Source organism: Varroa destructor, unplaced genomic scaffold (assembly GCF_002443255.2).
Source record: "Varroa destructor unplaced genomic scaffold, Vdes_3.0 BEIS01000001.1, whole genome shotgun sequence".
In the NCBI taxonomy this organism is placed as follows: Eukaryota; Metazoa; Arthropoda; class Arachnida; order Mesostigmata; family Varroidae; genus Varroa; species Varroa destructor.
The window spans coordinates 26361390-26376612 of NW_019211454.1; the positions used below are offsets into that span (position 1 = coordinate 26361390).

The following is a 15223-nucleotide window of genomic DNA, read 5'->3' on the forward strand; positions in this document are numbered from 1 at the left end:
GGGGGTCTGGGCGCCGGTGGAGGAGGAGGAGGTCTGGGCGCCGGTGGAGGAGGAGGAGGTCTGGGCGCCGGTGGAGGAGGAGGGGGTCTGGGCGCGGCTGATAGCTTGGCTGTGGTCTACTAGGGGGAATTGTTGGCACTGGCCTTGGTGCCGGGGGAGGTGGTGGAGGTCTAGGTTCCGGGGGAGGTGGTAGAGGCCTAGGTTCCGGGGGAGGTGGTAGAGGCCTAGGTTCCGGGGGAGGTGGTAGAGGCCTAGGTTCCGGGGGAGGTGGTGGAGGCCTAGGTGCCGGGGGAGGCGGCGGAGGTATGGGCGCCGGGGGTAGTGGTGGAAGTGGTGTAGGTACCGGCGGAAGTGGCGGCTGATAGCTCGGTTGTGGTCCACTAGGGGGAATTGTTGGCACTGGTGCAGGAGGAGGGGGCGGTAGGCTCGGAGCTGGTGGAGGCGGCCTTGGTGCAGGAGGAGGGGGTGGTAGGCTCGGAACTTGTGCGGGCGGAATAGGTATTGGCACCGGTGGAGGGGGAGGTGGCCTTGGAGCAGGCGGAAGTGGTTGTGGTACAGTAGGAGGAACTGTTGGCACTGGTGTTGGTATCGGTGGAGGAGGAGGGGGTGGTCTGGGAGCTGGAGGCGGAACTGGCTGCGGTGCTGGCACAGGTGCCGGTGGAGGTGGTGGTGGTGGTGCAGGGCTGGGCGCCGGCGCAGGAGAAGGTGGCGCTGGAGCTGGAGGAAGGGGTTGATAAATTGGTTTAGTAGGAGGTGCTGTTGGGCTTGGTACAAGGGGAGGCAGAGGTGGAGGTGCCGGCGAGGGTGCAGGTCTGGGTGCCGGCGGAGGCGCAGGTCTGGGAATCGGGGGAGGCGCAGGTCTTACAGAAGGAGTATAGTTATTAGGCCTTCTGGGTGGCACTGTTCGAGAAGGAGAAGGAGGGGGAGCAGGATAATGTACTGGCGCTGGTGAGTATGGCCTAGGTGGGGCAGGTGGAGGCTGGTAGCTAGGAATAGGTGGTATGAGTGGTGGTCGATAAAGCGGTGGCGGCGGAGAAGGTGGAGCTGGACGGAAAGCCGGCGGGGGAGGTTGATAGTTGGGAATAGGACGATTTGGTGGCACAGTTGGACTCGGGTGCCGAAACGGCTGTGGAGCGGGCCTAAACGAAGGGCTGTAGTTGTTGGGCCGCTTTGGAGGAACGGTGGGGTAGGATGGCCTGTGAAAATAGTATTTCTGTATTAGTTTCTTAATAAACATGCGACGTGTTATACAAAAAAAATGCAATAAATGTGCTGTGTCACATTTAAAACGAATTTTCTTCAACCAAAAATAGTCTCCTTAGTGTGGGTTCACGATCTTCGCATACAGAGCTGTGTTCAGCGTATTGTAAAAACAGCGGCGAGTAGGCAACGACTTCACAACACGGACGCTTGAAAATCACAAGGGCTTGCAACTTACTTGGATGCATAGCACGAGTCGACATTACACAATTTAAAAATACAACAAACATTACGCTCTCGATATTCGACACAGGACAAAAGCTCTAGAAACACATACAACAAAAAAAAAATTTAAACAGACCAGGCGGGTGCTTTACAAGATAATGGAATCAGATGCACTGTGCTGTAGAGAAACTTTTTTCTTTTCCATTACTTTTATCATCTTACTCAATCGTGTTGTCCTCAACCAAATCTGTCGACTCGCCGGTTGGTTCACTGAAAGGATGAATTTGTCATCTTCAGGATGAGGCAATTCGCACTTCCGGGATCTTCTCAAAAAAACTCAACGCTAAAATAATTTGCATAAAAAAGATTCTTAACACAATATGCCTTGTACATTTGATTGATACATTTTATAACGAACTGCAACTCTACTTTGATTCAATTTTAAGTTTGTTGAAATATCTAAACAGATAAAAAAAAAATTAAGACTAAATAATGAATGTGTTTCTGAAACGAATGCATGTATAACCGAGCTTCGGTAATGCTTATTGTTTAGTTAGATTGCATTGCTATCAAAACAATATATATATATATATATATATATATATGCGTTTATGCGCATACATACAAGCTTTCAATAAAAATCAAGTTTCAGAGTTATTTTTTTGCTTCAATCAGTGATGTTCCGGGTTTTAGGTACTATGAACTAATGTTCTGTATCGCCATTGGATATCCCAAATATGGCAAAACTATTTTTAAATATTCTTAATAAAATTCGCTTTATAGTAATGACTCGTATGCTTTTGTCTGGCATTTTTCTGTCATCGATCCACTTCTACATGGATCTTTGTATCGGTTGCCAATTTAGAACCAAATCAAAAACGGGAGAACGTACACGCACTATCTATTAATACACGCAGTAATCACACCTTTAGACACCAAACTAGATTGTATGTTATATATACATCTCTGTATATATAATATAATGTTTATAATGCTTGAGATTTGCTTTTACTGCCTGCAAGTACGGTTTATGTTTTCAATATTGCTTTCCATATGTTTAGCTATTCGTCGACGCGCCCCATCATCTCTCGCTTGAGACGTAAACCAAATCGGAGCCTCGAATGACCAATAAAATATTCATCTATCAGTAATCCATCGATCTATCCTTAATCCTTTCACCAAACTTTACGCAATTTCATGCAAAATCTCTCCCTATCTCTATTTTAGAGATGCGAATCTCCGATTTACAGAGAGGTTTAAATCGAAACGGAAGTGAGAAATAAACCAATACGGTACAGGTTGCTTGCGAAGCAGTTTAGCAAACGTTTTAACGGGAAAACGGATCGTTTAATCCCGTTAATATGAGTGGCTAGTGACTGTCGAAGGGACGTTGCGGTAGCGGACAGTTTCGCAAGATGCAGCTAGCGTAGTTCAATCAGTCGCGCCACTTACACGATGTTCTGTCTATTAAGTTCATCCTCATTGCCTTTAGACGGCTTGTACCTTGAAGGGAAAAAGGTCTCCTCGCTGAAATACCAGTCCGCATTATCATATCTGTCATAAATGGGATCATGTTAAGTTCAAGGTAAAATGATGAGCAAAAACGACTTTGACGTTTCGCTAACATATGTGTGCATTTCGATTTCAAATTCGACATATCGATAAAGTTTCAAGACCTGTTGTACAGTCTGATATAACGCAAATGCATCTTGTTTGTCAAACTAAACAACAGATAAGGGATAAATAAACACAGACGCTCCGCGCTGTCTCCAGAGCACGCGACAATACACGCTATCGATAAACGCCTCCCACTGTTTACTTAACGACTGCGAATCGATTTACAATGATATGCTTACAATTGTAAAGCCTTATCATCGTTGCTACTCCTTTGTCTGCAGGATTAGGATACAAGCACTAATTGTTGCTTACTGTCAACGGTACCTACTTCATGGGCATAATATATGAAGTTTACAAATCAAACCAGCTCCGTGTAAGGAGGTGACGCGACAGGGTGTTTCGTTTGTTCTGACTCTGTCTTGCCCCTGCTAGATTCTATGAAGGGAATATATGGAAACACACGAACGAATATAAACGGAGAGTTGATCAATATGTACTGTTCACCAGCGTTACGACCGGGGTTATTCGTAGCCAAAGGCCGTTTCGTCTATTCAAAGTATAAACCCCAACTAGTGCTGAGAAACTTTCGATTTTACTCTACTAAAGGCATCATCCCAATGCCCCTGCTATGCCAATTCAACCTAATGAAATGGACAGGGCATTTATTATAAATGGCATTTCGATATTGAAGTATCAAACTATAGGTGTTATTCGTATAGACTCTAAGTGGATACTCTAATCTTTGCGCTTGAACTTCGAACTCAAAGTGTGTACCTGGGATCGTTGGCTGCGGCATATGGTACCGACTGTGAATCTTCCGAGTCGCGAATGTGGTTTCTCCACCAATCTACCCACCAATTTCCGGCATCGCGAGTACCCAATTTTGTGGCGCTGCGCTTCTGTAGATGATGCGCATGGGTAACGATTTCATTATATTGTTGAAGACCTATCGGGTCTATGCGAATCGGGTACAGTTGAAGTTCTGCTGAAGCGCTTTGGAGCGCATACGCTGCCAATACCGCCAGGAGCCATGACTGTAAAACATAAAAGGCATTCAGATTAATATGGCTGTTTTAGGTATTTCAGCGCTATCGTTAGACCTATAAGTTGAGCGTTGTTAAAAACTGTGAGTACATCGATTGTTTGCATTGTGTCATGTATTACGTTCAGTATCTATAATGAATAGTCAAAATATATTTTTCATTTCTAAAGTGACATGATTAGATCATAACTAAAGACAGAGTTTCACTCCAGAGTACTTAATTAAACCACCTACATTTGAACGGAGCAGTCATTTCCCAAAGTATTCATTGGATTAGTTTTCAGAGCAAATTTGAAAATTTATCATTGCGAGTTCGTCGAACGATTGTTGGTAAGGTGGAGTAATAGGAACCCTACTCTATATGTCTACGATTCATCGGTTTACCGATATGATATACGCAAAAAGAGTGTTCCGGAACTCTTTTCTTATTCGTTTTCTTCTCAACGCTGACAAGGTTAAACAGGCCATCTAAGGTAGACGCTTAGTCAGAAATCACCTACTAGTACGAGAAGAGGGAAAAGTCGACAATAGTACACTAATTCCACCTGAGCTGGAGAGATCTGAGTTTCTAGCATTTATTGCTATGTTTTTCGGCCATTATAAAAGTGAAAACCATCTGTTTGCCAAGAGAACTAGTCACGGCAAATTGCATTTTCGCTCAGTTCCCACGCATTTCAGTCTCAACTGATATAACTGTAGCCGCTCGTGTTAGTTCTGACCGCAATCAAAGCAACGTTACTATAGCATCGCCCGCGGCTTTCAATACAAATCTTGCAGGAACTTTGACTATGTTTTTAAATGAAAACGTACCCTTTTTCCTTATAGCTTTAATTTATCATAGATCGAACAATGCTCCACTATAAATCGTCCAAGTACTAACTGAATAAGGGTGTCGAGTTGTTACGCGCGATCATGCCTATATTAGGAATTACTTCAGTTGGTAACTAGATTTTTCTTCTTTGTGCACTCGTCGCTTTTGATGGTTTCTGTTTTTTGACGCTCCGGTTGTGCACGCCTTTCACGTGTGTCGCTGTCACAGAATTTGGTTATACTGGTATTAATGTACGATAGTTTTGGCCTTTGAGCGGGATCGGTAAAGAAATCATATGGATTTCATTTGTTTGAAGTAGGAAGCACTAGAGAAAATTTAAGCTTAGAGCAAAATGTTTCAATGCTTCAGAGTAAGGACTAAACACTTACTCGTCCAATATCAAAAAGTTAATATACAAATGTTTTTACGAAAAAAATCACGTCAACTTATTTCGGGTAGTATCTGATATAACGATTTAAAACTGCTCTTATTATAAGATTTTATTCTATTGATACATGGCCATTTTTTATCCAGCTGACGAATGTGTTGAAGGCTATAATCTTAGCTGTCGTTAAGGCTGGACCAATGTGCATATTTATCACTTTCAGAGAAAAAATTTTGTCTAAGATTCAGAAGATTTAATTGAAGTACTTTTGGTAATCTCAGGGTAGCTGAAATAAATTAGGAACAATCTTTTGACATGGCAACAGATTCATGTTGACTGTACAAAGGATTTTTAAAGCTTCCTTCATTTTTCGGAAATAACCATTTCCTTAGTGCAGAGGTTTATCTGATTTCTCACCTTCCAGCCCCATCATCATCATCCGATATCTGCAATAATTAATGAAGTCCATAATTTGCTTTTCTCCTCCTTTTTGCCGAGCAACTCTCATCACGTATAGTGATTCTCATTTGGCTTGTCGGGGCCGTCTTCGTTGAATATGTGAACACAAACATACAATGTATACATGTATCAGCAAGCGTATGTATACTTCACTACTATTTCGTTCGCAGGGCCAGGGGAAGGCAGACGTCAGAGGGCAAACGTCTTGACTATGGGAGCGACAGCGTTCACACGCCGACGTCTGTGCATCTGAGCCCCGCGATTTCCCTGTTCCACCGGCTCTTCTAATCGTTCAATTAGATTTAACTAACGGCAACATTCTCAACGTTGGATCGGTCTTTGTTTCGTAGGAAATCAAAGTGTTGCGAATCAAGCGCGTTGTCATTTCATAGATGCGCTTCTCCCCCTAAGACACGACATAGTAAGAGGAAAGGAAATATAGGGATCCCACGAGTGACCACAGGCCGACAGTACGAAATGACACTGCAAAAAATAGCAACAGATAACGATATCCATACATAATAACGACGGAGGAAGGGATTGCGAGGCGTCTCAAGGCAGCTGGAATACTTAATGTAATAATACTTTTAACGCTAATCAACAGAAGTTAGATAAAGCTGGATCACATTACGAATTAAAGTTTCGACTAGCATTAGAACTTCACAGCGATACTAATACCCATGCATACACTTTTTATCTATGAGACAACAGAACTCTCCTATCTTCACGCACCTTTTCTCAATGGATAAATTCAAAGCTTGCAATTATCAAACTCGAGCAGAGCTATTAAAAAAGATATATAAAAACCAGCTTTGCAATTAGCCCCTACATCCTTATGTATAAGTTGAACCGTTCCCTGCAAACTTCGGTGTAAGTGGAATAAGTTTCTCCTTTATTCATGCAGGTATAGTATTCTATTCTCAGAGTGCTGTTCTCGTCACCATCTGACTCTCTACTCTACTGATACTCTAAGAGGATGACACTAACCTTCAGAGGCCAGATCTTCATTTGACAGTTAGCAACAATTCATATCTAGATATTATGCGCTGATAGAGTCACTCGTGTATACGTTGGCAGACTAAATAGAACCAAGAAAAGTTCATTCGTATAAAAGTACATCCGTACATTTCGTTCAATGTCTTTGTCAATGTCGATAAATCTTCAGTGTCGACAAATAATAATACCCTGGCTCCCAATACGATGATTTTTCTTGTCTAAATTGCCATTTGACAGTCATCCTTTTTTAGCGTATAATCAGTGGCTTCTATGACGATATTGTCAACGAGGTGTTCCTAGTTATGGATTGAGTTACGACTATATATAATGTATTGTTCTATTGGAACGGCGAAGCAAAGCAAAGCTTGAATCAAATTATCTTAGCCTTGGAATAAATAGAGTATACTTCATTGATAGCCATTTCCACAAGGTCGAAGTGGTTGCACTTCTCCATCCATGTATATACGGTCGTTTACCTTACTAATCGCTCAGATTAGTAAGCCTAAATAATGCTGTTCCATAGTAAATCTGGAGCCCAATAAAATTTCGAATATTTCTGCATCGGGATAATTAATGCCACCAAATAGAAGTATGCAGAAACTGTATGATGCTCATTGCCGATTTAAATCGATCGAGTTGAATCGATCGTTCCGGTAGACTTCGCGATGTTCCATTAGGTCAATAACCTGTCTACGAGGCTATACAGAACATAATGTTATAACAATCGTCTTATTTAGAGCATTTTCTTAACGCAGTGCCGTGATTAAAAACTATAGCCTTACGCTTTCAATAATCATATAAGCGCCTCGTATCTGAACTCATCTATTTCGTAGCGCGTTGAACACGTCGCTTCTCGTCCGATCACCAAATAAATACACACAAAAAAAAAACGTCGGACCTGCTTCGCGGCCGCTAAATGCTAGTACAATCTACGAATTGCCGTCCTTTCAATGGCTACAACGCTTTCTATGATTATGATCATTGCAATCGAGTGAAAACGGTTTATAAGCGGCGTTCTATTTAGTCAGCCCCCGCCGCCCGATTAAGTCGCGTTAGTCGCGCCGAGAACAGGGTGAAGGTACGCATAATCGTAATGCGAGTTGCTAACAGCCCCCAGTGGAGACGACAATCACTCCTGTTCCATTCAGCGTTGAAGCTTCCATATATGCAGCCACTAAACAGCCTCTATCTTCGAACTAAGCCACGTGAAGCTTAGAGGATACACCTCTGGACCGATTAACCGCAAATGACCAGAGAAGTCTTCTATATTAAGCCTAGTCAAACGAATGCTGCCTCTTAGGTTTACTGTACCAGTTGTGTGAAGAAAAATACCATTCACTGTTATCGGGTCTAAATACGCGATCGTACATGTCTGAATATTCTGCAGGCTTCTTCATAATAGGCTACAACAAATGAACTATCTGGCACGCGAACTGACGACTATCGATCGTCGAACCTAATCGTTCCGTGTGTGTATCCGAATTCAGGTAGGCATGACTTATGGTAGCTTTGTACAGTTTAACTTTTTCTGAATATTGTACATAAGTAAACAAATATTACATTGAGGATTGCTATGCGCTAATCCGTTCTTCTTCTCTCGATATCAGAGGTGGTTGACCAGCAAAGGCGCCGCTTTTCAAAGCACTAAATGATGCTTATATATCCTCATCTGGGCAAGTACAGTGCCCAGATGCAAATTGGCTCTGGGCTTAGAAGACGTAAGGCAGCGACGCTAACAACGATTGTCACACGCGCTTGATGTCATTTACAGGCGAACTTGTGAAACATCGGATCCGGTAGCCGAGGGCCTCCTCGATATCAAGAAGAGAACTTCGTGTGTAGTGCCAGGCGGGCATGACGATAAGGGAAATTGTTATGCGTGATAGGACGGAGGGAGGGAGGAAGGGAGGGAAGGTGAGCAGGGTAAACAAAAGCAGGGGCAGTTCTTCGATTCTGGATTCCCTTTCATCTGACAGTGTCTATATTAGTGGCAGTGCTGTAGTGGCGGGCAGGTGGTAACGAAAATGGCAAAGGATAAGAGAAGACTGTACAACTGCACTACCACCAGCACATCACTCTGATGATGATGCCGCCGTTATGGCCACTTAAGTGAACTAGACTAACAATGGATAGCAACAAAGTCTTTTAACAACGTTTCAATAGCGATACCGTTATGACAACTTAACAACTGCTGAAACCTGTCTCTGCTGGGTGACCATTGAAGTTCTACGGACCATGCTATTAACGACAATACTGGTGATCGGCGGCTAGATCGCGAGAAAACAGTCGGGATCTTTGTCAGCTTTATTGTAGAAATGTAAGTAAAAGATGCTTTTATATACAAAGACACACCGCAAGAAAGCTGTTAAAATACAAAATCAAAGAGTGTATATCTACGTAACACGGTTTGTGGTAACATTGACCTTGATTATGGTTTGATTACGTGATCTGATGTAATTGAACTTAATCCGAGTTATTACCCGTGACAAACTGACAAACCGCTTTTCAGCCCTAAAAATTTATCGCGAATGCATAGCGTCTATAAAGCCCCCGACTGTGGTTAGCAGAAAGTACAGTATACATAATCGAAGTATCTTGGTTCGTTTTACTCACCTGCACCCTTCTACTGTGCAGGAAAGTAGTCCTGGATGTGACCCAGGATATATCTGTATTTGTCCAACCTCGACCCCCTGGATAATATTACATATGTTTAAGAGACCTGGTAACCGTACCTCTAAACAGCATCATAGACTTATATTTATTTATTCTATATTTTATTATTATTTTTTTGTTTATTAGACCGGACTCAGATTAAGGCAGAAGAACTGAAACAAAGCAAAATGTAGTTTTTTTTTTTCGTCCCCTTGGTAATGCGCTTCAGTGGACATTCATAGATTTCAAAACCCCAAGCCACTTTGTAATTAAAAATGGGCGATAACTTCTGTCATCTATGTTAGCCTTTCCTTTGTTCATGCACTGTGTATCTACTAGACGGGCCCCTATTAGTTTCACGAACTTTACGTACTGCGCCCCTATCATTATAGGTCTCCCTTTTATATAAAGGTATATCTAAATCACAAACTGTAAATCTTCAGCATACTTCAGTTGAAACGGACAACTGGGTAAACAGATGGATGTTCGTCATGCCATTTCATAGGTTTGTTAAAGGAACCTCGGACAAGCTTCGCAAGACACACCTCAACTAGACCCCTAGTGAAGAGAGGCCCTTGGTGGTATATCAAAGAGATGATTTTCAGAACTCGTTTACCGAAGGTAAAAAGCCGAAAGTGATAAAAAAAAATTAGGCTTATTCTATAGAAGAACGAAATTTTCGTAATGCTAAGTTTCTCATAAATTTAATGTTGTTACTCGCGGCGTTATCGACTTTATTAACTAGGTTTCTCGTATTTTGCTACGGCCACGACGCCTCTAACGCGGTAGATAGATAGCACTTGGCATTCCTTAACAATGACCACCGCCGACTTTACTACCCATCACGAGACAAACGTATAAATGACTTTAAATGCTGCTTTGTTACAGGACGGTGCGTGGACTGCAAGGGTATATATATATACACGTAATAGTGTGTGCATGTGTATATGCCTCTGAGATTTGTCAGTCAGGCGCAACAACTCCTTTGGCGTCAAGTGCCGTCAGCGGATCAGTGGCACAGAATGAACGAATGAATGGCCTTGTCAAAATTACGAGCATATTCCTAACCTGAGATATATTAATAATTGCACATTATATGCCATTTATGAGACATCTTCTGGCGCTGCGAGCAGCAACGGCAGTACTACCAACGTTCAAAAATGGCCGAATATGACATGTTTGCCGCCGCGGCCGTAAGACAAAAGATAGCAGTTGTAGTTGCAACGACAGCTATAGAACAGATGATATGTAGCAGAGCTTCATAGAAATGTAGTCGTAGAGTAGGCCATTGCAACAACCGCAATGATAACAACAGCAGTCGTTGATATTTACTGTCACACAAAGTGTCCACGCAATGGCAGAAAAATATATGGCCGGCGATAACTGTGGTTATAGAATTAATTGAGCGCGCTGTTGAGTGGTCACCTTCAAATTGGAAATCTGCGTAATGGCTCGTTTGGTATTTGTAATAATAACGTTTTCGCAGGCCTCGGTTAGACGTAGGCGCTTCAGTATACGCTCATGATTATGCCGTTGGTGAGAGTTTGCAGATTCAAAAAACCAGTTGAAAATGTAAAACAGAGAGAAATTCTTAGGGGAGCAATTATTTTAGAGAGAGCAGACAATGCAAGTTGACCAACCGAACACGCGGTAGCGCCATTATATGTTGGGAAAACAAATATCGTACACTGACAAAGAACGAGCAGAAATAACAGAATTCTGAAGACAATAGACCACCTATGCGCAGTGCACACTAACAGATGTAGCAGGTGGCTGAGCTCAAAAGTAGATCGTTCCGCACAGGGAACATGCCGCATTGCATACGTTAGAGTTCAAAGAAATCTTTCATATTCCCGATTCAGGGTTCTGTCGTGGTCTGGAGAAATAAAGTTGGCGAAGCGTAAGTTTACTTTTAGGCTTTCTCAAGTTCTAAGATATTTCAGAAATTTGAAACACGTTAGTTTACACCTGTTCATAGGTCGCTATTGATGGAACCAACTATCCTACCGAAGGGTGCTATTCATTTTTAGTAGACATAACCTGCATTTTTTTCAACTTTCGGAAGCCATCAAGGCGCTCATAGGTGTTTTAGGTATAATTTCTAGATGTTTTAATTAGGGGTTTAGATAAAACGTAGTGTATGTAAAAGAGTAGAGTAGAATGTCAAGCAGTCAGCTTCTACTGCCGCAGTCTAGCTGCTAACATGTTGCAATAACAAGATAGGTAATGTGTTAGAATCATATTTTTGTGTCCAGTCACACAAAAACAATCTCAATGTACTTCAGTGACATGCACTTCAGATGTTTTTTATTGTCGCCTTGATTGCATACGACCGCCTTCATCATAGGCAGAAGTGCAAGCCCTACTTATATGCGATTTTACTTATGTAAAACTGAGTACTTGTTTACCAGACGTAATGCTCATGCCGTGCCAGCATTACCAGTTTCCGTAGAGCAAAAGAAATTAACATTGAATGACGAAACTTTCTGCGGTATTATCGAAGACCTTTTACGGATCAGTTAATATGGGCGGGTACAACGTGCGGGACTAAGCCGTACAGGCACCGGCACGAAAATAGACATTAATATATTTTTTTTTCTCTACTTCGTAGATTTATCTGTCAAAAAATGAACAGTGGTGATCGTTGCCTCCGTGATCTCTCTTTCGCACATTTCGAATAGTTTACGTTGCCATTTGTCTGTTGCCAGATGAATATAGTTAACTTCTTGTGATTCATTGCGGTATCATGGTGTTTTTCGCTGGTGAGTGACGTATAACGTTGCAGCATCAAAGACAGCGTACGTAACCAGCAGATGGGACGAGCTTTTGATGCTTTAAGATAGTCATTTGACACGTTTAGGGCTAGATTTTGCCTTTTCTTGGTTTTGTTGTTGATGAGTAAAAGTAGGTGATCGAAGGTGTCAATGAATGAATGGAAATTAGACAGTACATATATGTAACAGTGGCGTGTGTGGGTATGTTGCCAAGAATGTGTAATAAATGAAAAATGACGTGTCAGAACACTGCCAGTAAAGTTACGCTAAGTTAGTGGCGATTATTGCGGCAACGGGAGCGATAGCTACCGACGAGTCAAACGAACAAACCGAGGGGGCCGAAAATGGTGGGGGCCTGAGGTCAAAGGTCGAGCGCCAACGGCGCTGGTATCGGCGAGGTCAAATATCCTAGCGAAACAAACAGACAGACCAAGAACAAAATACAATGCGACAACGCTGGAACAACGCGGTTCAATTCGCGTCGAAGCACATCGCGCGCGCGCACACACACACGCACACAAACGCAAATATAGATACGGGTACGGCGGACGCAAACACAGTCTGGGTCTGGTTGCCGGTGGCCACGTCGACGAGAATCGACCAAAGGGCAGAGACGAAAAGATGAGAATCACATGCGAGATTTTCGGACATGGAGACAAGACTCATAATACGCCGAGACATAAAGACACGCGATGGCATACGACGCCGTAGTTTCATAAAAGTACCACAACAAATGATAGATAGTGCCGTTACAAACAAGTTTGTTCCAGGCACAGCACAGTCCACATTGAAACGTCTCACGATGCCCATAGAAATAGCGTGATGACAGCGACGATAAACACTGAAAGACGCCTGAGTCGTCTTCTTCCCTTCCACTTTTATAGCTTTAAAAGCTAGCATCGTGACGACATCTCCCATTGCCATGGTTAACATGATAGCTCCTATGATCATTGCTGATCATTTTTTTTTAGTTTTCGGACGGCGTAAAATTCACCTTAGCTAATTCCTCTCTTCCACCCACATCAAAAGTCTCTTTTCGTCAATACCCCTTTCTCGAATTCCTTTTGTTACTGTATTCGACATTCTAAGACATTGTTCCTGGTCAAGGCAAGACAAACCTTTCTATCCATTCATTAAATCCTTCTACGTTCCGATTAATGACGATTGTTGACGCTCATGTCAAACGGTTGCTTATTCGGCCACTGCCTTTACAGGACTAATGATTGCGTGAGTTACAACCGCAAAGGTCTGCGTGATCCGTTAGGGACGACTGGCGCACTTTGGCAGGCCTCCAGTGAAAAACAAGCACGTTTCATGTTCACGATGTTCTCCGTTGAAGGATGCAAGATAAAAAAAAAAACAAAACTCGCACAGGTTGATCGATGCGGAGCGTTAACGTAGTTGTCGTAGTTGTAAATTTGTTTGACACAACTATTGGCCAACTGTAAAAAAACGTGTTTCTTTCTACAAGATACGCATACTTTAGACATTTAATTTGTATATGTTTTACTTATTGCATGACAATATTATATTAAATTTTATATCGTTCTTTCTTTAAATACATTTATCTGTGACAAGAGAAGCTACTATTATAAATGCTACGGGTTCCGCTGACAGCAGGTGTGTTGCTATAGTTAAGTGATCCTTTCCTCCTGCCTTGTGCAAGCCAAAATGAAATGTACAGAGCGTTATATCGCTACAGGAACTGTTGGAAGAAAGCGAAGCTTGATGTTGCTAACTTTTTTTTTAACATAACTGAAGTGACCTATCCGCCATTGGAGATTCGTGTGCCAAACCGCAGGCTCATGTGACCCATAACTACTGTCATTTGCCTGACACGTCTAAACAATGCAGGATAGAAACCCAAAATCGCTTTTGTTTGATATTCTTGTAATTAAACTTCACGGTGAGGTAAACTACGGATTAAACATGAACGTTTTCATCTGTTTTGCTTCGTTACTGTAGTGAACATCACAGATGATACAATCGTAGGCTGTCCTACGAAGGACTTAACGTGTTGTTCCTATAATTCGTTTGCAGAACTCCTCACTAGTTCAAGCTTGAAACGAAATAGCGGAAGTTATGCGAGTACGATTTTGAAGACAAGTCGTACACCTCTGAATTTACGCTACATCGTGTACCAAGAGATGCAGGAAAGTGACATCGGATTTTCAATAAGTCTTCAGATGCTAAAGCGCCTTTATGCCACTTCCCTAGCTATCTGCAGTATTAGATCTCAGAGCGGCACTACTTAGCACATCTCTTTCTGTTGTTTTTCTTCGTAGACCAAATATGCAGAACCCGTGAAGTCATATTCACGAGACGTCCAAAACGTACCCTCGCAATGGTGATCTTAGGTAGACCAGTAGACACAGACAGATAGTATATACAGGGATAGACAAGAGAATGCTATGAATGAAGACGAGCCAGTATACTCTATCAAATCTCATGAAAGCATCCAACCAAGCCTGAAAGCCTTTAATGACGGCCAAGATGCGGTGAGTTTTACGAAACTACGCAGTGTTCCCTATGGAACTTCAAAGAAATTGAAAGCCGTTAGGAGCTGTTGTTGAACTGGAAGTTACTTGACCGTACGGCTTGGTTGTCATAGTACATGTGTTTTTTTCTCTGCCCGTTGCCATCCGCTACCAATTACCACAATATCGCTCTATTGTTCTGCCAATTTTCAGCGTCTGTGAAATGATCAATTGGCTATTAGACTGTGGCCATCTTTTGCGGCGCTGGCATTTTACTCAGATGGCGGTATTACACAGTGGTTGTGAGAAAAGGACTTACTGCTGCTCGTTTACTGACCCGAAGATTTGGTCACAGAACCTATCGGATTCGAGATATAACGATTTCGTCACTGCTATATCCAAATGTTTCTAGCAGTATTTGAGCTCGGTCCAATTATAACCAGTGGCAAATTGTTACTCAGTCAATGTTACTACTATAATAAATACCTAGCTGAGAAATAAAATATTTTAGACATCAAATATCACTTTATTGTAACTAGTTAAATAGGTAACTGCACAGAATATCTGCATAGCTCACTGCATAAA

General features: G+C 42.2%; 1 protein-coding gene across 1 annotated transcript in view; it reads right to left on the reverse strand.

The window, feature by feature from the left end:
- The window catches only part of LOC111243259 (uncharacterized), a 36521-nt gene that overhangs the window by 8875 nt on the left and 12423 nt on the right, over positions 1–15223 (reverse strand). Inside the window, exons 2-4 of the mRNA XM_086977506.1 lie at positions 3817–4076; positions 1648–1695; positions 69–1196 (exon numbers count right to left, since the gene is read on the reverse strand). Coding sequence (XP_086833632.1) covers positions 69–1196; positions 1648–1695; positions 3817–4076 — 1436 coding nt within the window. The remainder of the gene's footprint in view (positions 1–68; positions 1197–1647; positions 1696–3816; positions 4077–15223) is intronic.